The sequence below is a fragment of the Lipotes vexillifer genome, unplaced genomic scaffold (assembly GCF_000442215.2).
Source record: "Lipotes vexillifer unplaced genomic scaffold, Lipotes_vexillifer_v1.1 scaffold382, whole genome shotgun sequence".
NCBI lineage: Eukaryota > Metazoa > Chordata > Mammalia > Artiodactyla > Lipotidae > Lipotes > Lipotes vexillifer.
Window position 1 is genome coordinate 7,982,823 of NW_006780611.1, and position 6,826 is coordinate 7,989,648.

At 37.3% G+C, this 6,826-nt stretch overlaps 1 protein-coding gene across 1 annotated transcript in view; it reads right to left on the reverse strand.

Annotated features, from left to right (window-relative positions):
* EP300 (EP300 lysine acetyltransferase) overlaps positions 1-6,826 on the reverse strand; it is a 73,136-nt gene that overhangs the window by 39,775 nt on the left and 26,535 nt on the right. Inside the window, exons 3-6 of the mRNA XM_007453979.1 lie at positions 5,284-5,460; positions 3,784-4,045; positions 2,330-2,443; positions 1,155-1,400 (exon numbers count right to left, since the gene is read on the reverse strand). Of these exons, the coding sequence (XP_007454041.1) occupies positions 1,155-1,400; positions 2,330-2,443; positions 3,784-4,045; positions 5,284-5,460 (799 nt within the window). The remainder of the gene's footprint in view (positions 1-1,154; positions 1,401-2,329; positions 2,444-3,783; positions 4,046-5,283; positions 5,461-6,826) is intronic.

Genomic DNA, 6,826 nt, shown 5'->3' on the forward strand with positions numbered 1-6,826 from the left:
AATGCTCTTCATTCCGGTTTCTAGTCCAGTTTTTAAAACTCCTTTCTCAATAACTCTAACAAGTTAGCATTGCTTGTTATGAAACAGTGTACATTTCCTTAAGTTAAAAATAAAAATCAGTAAGATTTACATTCTTACAAGAGTAGCGTGCCCAATTTTCTCATTTAGAATCAAACAGTGTGCAGAAACTAAAGCCTATCGCACTTACTAATAGAGGGATGAAAATGGGTTTCAAAGGAAAAAGCATGGTAGATTATTCCAAATTAGACAGTTGTCTAATTACAGAAGAACTCATCATAAAGAACAATTTTAGAATAAGAGCAAATAATTAAAAGTTATGGGCTTACCTGTGCTGGGCATTTAACAATTTATATAAAATTTCTTAGATGTTCAACTGCCTGACAGTAAAAGGAGTGTCGTAGGGCAAATCTCCTTTATTTTACCATACAATTAGAGAATAAAAACTACCCCCAAATTAGGATATTAGAACACTGCTCATACTTCCCCTTCCCTCTCAGTTTTATTATAGGAAGAGGTTAGGAGAACAAGTGTATTTGATAAACTATTTCAAAGGCAAACGACTACTGCTGCCAGATATGCAGAAATCTATATTAACAATAACCAAACATTTCAAATCAAAAGAATACTACCAAAAGAATACTTCGAGCCAAAACAGTTTCTTTGTGCCGTTTAAAGTATCAAAAAATTTGTAAACTTAAATGTCCACCTGTAACACACTGTTCTATGCAACAAAATACTATACAAGTATTAAAAAGGATACATTAGACATGGAAATGGAACGATGTCCACATTGTGTAAAGAAATAGTCATAACACATGAGATCCCACTTCCAGAAATATAAACTAATATATGTATAACAGGATTAAGAAGGATATAAACCAATAGTAGTTGCCTCTGGTATGTGGATTACAAGGGGATTTCTACACTATAATCTTTTAAAAGTTACTTCAAAAAATTAATCATGTAACAAAAAAAGTAAGTGAGGGAGACAGAGAGAGAAAGAGAGACAATAAAAGAGACAGACAGACACACACACAGAGACTAAAATAAACAAAGAAGTTAACCTTGCATATTACATGGTATTTACACAAACAACTGGTATCACATCTGTCACTAAGAGGACACAGACTTACTCATGTTGCTCATGGGCCGCATCCCCTGGGGAGACTGTCCAGGTTGCTGGTTCTGCTGGTTCTTTGCTTGCACCTGGGGCTGTGTTGGCATCTGATTTACTTGATAGGGTAGTCCAAGGGCTGCATAAGCCCTTTCTATAGAGCTGGGATCAATCTGACTAACAGTGCTTAGGCTGGGAGTAGACTGTTGACCCACCCCCAGAGAGCTAGTATTTCCAAGTCCAACTGGTGCTCCAGTCAGAATTGCTAGAGAAAACAAAAGAAACAATATTACAACATTAAAGATCGTGAGAAAGAAAACACTAAGATGTCTGAGTGAATTTTAAACACAAAATTATTGTTACGTGATTATGAAATACACACATCTTGTTTCCCATTATTTCCTTGAAAAAATTTCTAGATGCAGAACTGATTGGTCAAAGGGGATCATTGGCATGAAAAGCTTTTGATCCAAAATACCCAAAAGCCTTCCCACAGGCTGTATCAATATTCCCATCAGAGTGTATGAAATGCCTCAGAGCCACACAAAAGCCAACAACACCAGGTAGCATCATTTCTATCAATGTGACAGGAGAGAAATGGTACTTTATTTCATTCCTTAATTTAATAGGGAAGTTTTTGGTATTTCCTCCCTCTAGTGAACTATTTCCTAATCCCAATTCTCTACTGGGCTATTTATGATTTCTTCATTAATTTATGGAATTTAATTACTTTTTTAAAAACATGCTATATACACAGTTCCAAATTTATCTTTCAATCCTAAATGCTAAATGTTTTGTTTTTAAAGGAGGTGTGGTGGCTGCACTTTCTACTTTTGACTTGTCTTTCCTCTAAGAAAAGCTCATCACCCCAGGCTTCTAAAAATAATCTCAAACTTTCTTCTTTCTTTTTACATTAACTTCAAATTATCTAAATATTTAGATCACAGGTATAAATGAGTAACTTCCCCAATGTCAAAGCAATGATCTTTCTGGATCTTATTTCAGGTAATAAGTACTTCCATTCTAACCTTATTAATATGAAGTTAGTGGTAAGTGGAAATAATCTAGTATGATAGCACTAGGCAGTCACAGGAACTTCACACAATCAAGAGGTACTCTACTATCTCACCAAGTTGCACTGGTGAGTCTAAGAATACTTTTGATATAAAAGCTTCAAAAGATTTAGTCACTTACACTGTTGATTTCTCTTATCTCCAGCATTTTTAAGGGGTAGACACACAGGACAATCATGCCTTGTACAATTCTTCCAGTGTGAAATGATTTGTCGAGAAGACGCACAGTGTGCCACTAAAAAGAAGAAAAATGATTATTTTTTCAAATGCAGGTTATATTTTTATATTACTGTTAGCTAACTTACCGATCACATAATGAGTGCTACAAATGCATAATATGCATTGCATATTCATAACACCTCTATAGGGTAGTTATTAATCCTCCCATTTTATAGCTGAGAAAACAGGCAAAAACTGGTTAAGTAATGTGTACAAAGTCACAGAGCACCCAAAGTGGGATTCAAACTCAAGTGGTCTGGCTTCCAGAGCCCCTATTTTTCACCATAAAGCTGTGCAATCTACTTTACATTATGAAAACCTGGGGACTTCCCTGGTGGCGCAGTGGTTAAGAATCCGTCTGCCATACAGGGGTCATGGGTTCGATCCCTGGTCCGGGAAGATCCCACATGCTGCAGAGCAACTAAGCCCGTGTGCCACAACTACTGAGCCTGTGCTCTAGAGCCCGTGAGCCACAACTACTGAAGCCCACGTGCCTAGAGCCTGTGCTCCGCAACAAGAGAAGCCACTGCAATGAGAAGCCCGTGTGCCACAACAAAGAGTAGCCCCCACCTACCATAACTAGAGAAAGCCCCCGTGCAGCAACAAAGACCCGAGACAGCCAAAAATAAATATTTTTTTTTAAAAAACCCTATAAAAACAGATTTCTCTTAAAAAAAAAGAAATGGTACAAATTAACTTATTTACAAAACAGAAATAGTCACAGGTGTAAAAAACAAACTTATGGTTCCCACAAGGGAAAGGGAGGGGGGATAAACTGGGAGATTGGGATCGACATATACACACTACTATATATAAAATAGATAACTAATAAGGACCTACTGTATAGCACAGGGAACTCTACTCAATACTCTGTAATGACCTATATGGGAAAAGAATCTAAAGAAGAGTGGATATATGTTTATGTTTAACTGATTCACTTTGCTGTACAGCAGAAACTAACACAACATTGTAAATCAACTATACTCCAATAAATATTAAAAAAAAAACAACACACAGATTTCTAATGACTCTATAAATATACAAATTGTACTAAGTTGGGTAACATTCTTTTAGTATTTGTCTACATGATAGTTAGCAAACCCTCAATAATATGTAAAGCTATGCTGGGGCAAATAAAAGTCAGTATCACCCCAAAAGGGAAGAATCTAAAACTTCCTCTCCTACCACATCTCTAGATACTCATTCACAAAATGATACTGAATTTTATCATAGTTAAATACAGAGTAAGGCATTATCAGTAAGGAGTCTCAAAATAGAAGACAGAAAATGCGATCAGCTCTAACTGTAAAAATAAATATTAATTGCTGAGCACAAAAACCCTTTGAGCCCACTCACCTTGGCAGGACTTGCCTGACTGGCAGTGTGTCATGTGGTTAAGGACGTTCTTCATTGTACGACAATGGGGAAGGTTGCACTGCCTCACTTCCCCATTGGCCTGCTCTCGCCGCTGGCACTTGTGAGCGTGCAAAAGGAGAACAAGCTGCTGCTGGATGAGCTTGCGCTTCTCTGGATCAGCTGTGTGTGCTCCAGAACCCATCCCTTGGGCCACCGGAGTCACCAGGCCTGGCTGCTGGACCTGTGGGGTCTGCTGCTGGCCCTAAGGGATAAAACAATAAAGATGCATTTGATGTTAGGTGTCATAGTTTGCTACCTCCTTAATAAATACGGACTTGGAGATTTTCAATGAAAACCTTTAAGGACAGTCTACCATGTACCAGACCCAATTTTTTGACACAGGGGATTCTACGATAAATGATGACTTCTACCAACAAGAAGCTCAATTTAACAAGAAAACAAATTGCTATATTAGCAAGCCATAAAATCAAAATATATATAACATACAGAGAGCAAAAGAAAGAGAACGACAATTGTAAAACAACTATACTCCAATAAAAATTTTAAAAAAATGTTATTTGTATTTGGTTGCTCTGAAGCAACTCTTCTGAAAACAGAAAGAGAAGGACATGGTAAACTCCAGTGCGAGGGGGGGGGGAAAGGAAGGGATCTATTGTGAAGAGCGTGTTCAAGTTAGGTTTTGAAGAATAGTGAAGAGCTTCTTGGGAGAGCTGGCAGGGGCCTTTCAGGTGGGTGAAAAATTAGTTTCTGTAAACCCTGGAAGAAATTCGGTTTTTCCTAATAAAAAAGTAAACAGTTCTGGAGGCAGAAATGACATGTTTTATTCATCTTTGCCTCCAGTACTTAGTGGAGTATCTGAAATATAGGCATTCAATGACTATGGGACACAAAGGAAAAAATCTAAAACATCTGAAAAGGAAATAAAATTCCTATAGGACAATTTTTTCCAAAGATGGACATGGACTACCTGACACATTTACAAATAGAGATAGTTTTACTTTAGAAAAATAGCAATGTTAGAAGCTTTGGAGATTTTACCATAACAAAAATCACTGTTAAAAACAATTTGTAACTTTGAAAGGGAAGTTACTTCTGTGTTATAGCATCAGATACAAATCAGTAGATGTGGTGATTGAGAGTTGGAATCCTTTTTCAGAGAGTCCTTCCCAAGAGGAAAAAGGTTCCACTTTTGTATCCTACAAGAAGAATTGCTCACAAGGAGAAGCTGCATATGGCAGGACCCCAAAACTTTCAGTGTAGCAGCCCCATTTGCTCCTATTTGGACAACATCCTTACTGGTCAATACTGCAAGTAAAAAAACACCAGGTGAAATGGAAGGAAGGCACAAGCTTCCTCGATCACAAGGGCCATCATTACATCCTAGTATGTATAGTATAATAGAAGACTTAAGAGATTTAACACAATTCTTCTGTTAAAGTGTCAGATGGAAGACAAATTTGTAAACAGATTACTACCCACCATGTTGGGCATTCCTCCACCAGGAACTGCCTTTTTGTCCATTGCAAATGGAGATAAGCTATTTGGTAGTACAGACTTTGTCGGAATCTGTAGACCAAGGCCACTGGCTCCAATCTGCTGTCCAGAATTCTGAGTGTATGGTGAACCGTAAGGATTAGGGTTGTTCATCATTCCCATCTAAGAACAAGAAACAGAAGAGAAATTAAATCTTATTCCCCACACTAATAGGAAATTACTATTTCCTTTCCTTTTCCACTTCCTAATTTACAAAGACAATTTTAAAAGAAACTCTCTGTATACATAAACAGACTATAATCTAGGGGCCTGAGGTACAGTAAATTTAGAGCTGTTTGCTATAAATATGAGATAAACGTTTTAGAAAAATGTATAAGCGTCTTCATTTAGCTATACCTACTAAGCAGGCTCTGCCATTCATCTCCACTTTTAATGCACTAAATATCTTTCATTTAACGTGCAAACTATAACTTAATAAATTCAATTCAACTCAATAAACCATCTAATCCTTAAATATATTAGAGAACTTGATATATCAAAATGCTTATTCCAGCATTTTGTTTATATAAAAGGTAGAAGATTGGTAGCCTGGGGGGATATGTACTTTTTTACTTAGGGACACGGTAGAACAGTGATTTTAAAACTTTTTCAATCTGGATCCTTTAGGTATAGCATGCAAACTTCAAAGTCTGCACCATTTCTTGCTGTCTTACACCTAGCTGCTTTATTAAATTGCCTTCTTGGCTCTTAAAGTAATCTGAGTGTATGTGCAATCCCTATGTACTTTAAAAAGTAAGTTTCGGGAATTCCCTGGCAGTCCAGTGATTAGAACTTCACGTTCCCAATGCAAGGGGGCACAGGTTCGATCCTTGGTCGTGGAACTAAGGTCCCACATGCTGTGCAGTATGGCCAAAAAAAAAAAAGAAAAAAAAGTAAGTTTTTTCCTGTGTTTATGTAAGTCCATGTGGAACCATCATACTGTATAATGATTAACTTAAAGAACAGAGCATTAATTATTCAAAAACCAAATGTTTTACTGATAACAATGATGCAACTTACAATTCTATCCTTCCACATAAGACCCCACTATAAGTCAATCATCACCTACTAGCAAGCACTCAGAATGAAAACTAATGACACTACAGCTACTGTCAAATTAAAAGGAGTCATACTAGATTTCTATATCCTTCTCAGAGAGATCCAATTCTATCAAAGGGTCCTTCAAATTCTGCCTCTAGCCACCCAATCGCCATCATTCCCATGTATACATGCCCACTGTCACTGTCCTAATACAAAGCTCTTCATCACAGCTTTTGTAGACTGTGACTAACAGGTTTTCTTGCCTTCTGTCCTCACTTTTTTCTACTCATAAAGGGGGAAAACCACGGTATACCAGACCTCTCATGATCTTCATGAGAACTGACTACTTCTCCATGGTATCCTATCTCTTATACCCATTAACTTGCAAACCTGAGAGCATCATGCTTCTTGAATCACCAGCATTTGCTTAAGCTTTTCCCTTTCCCTA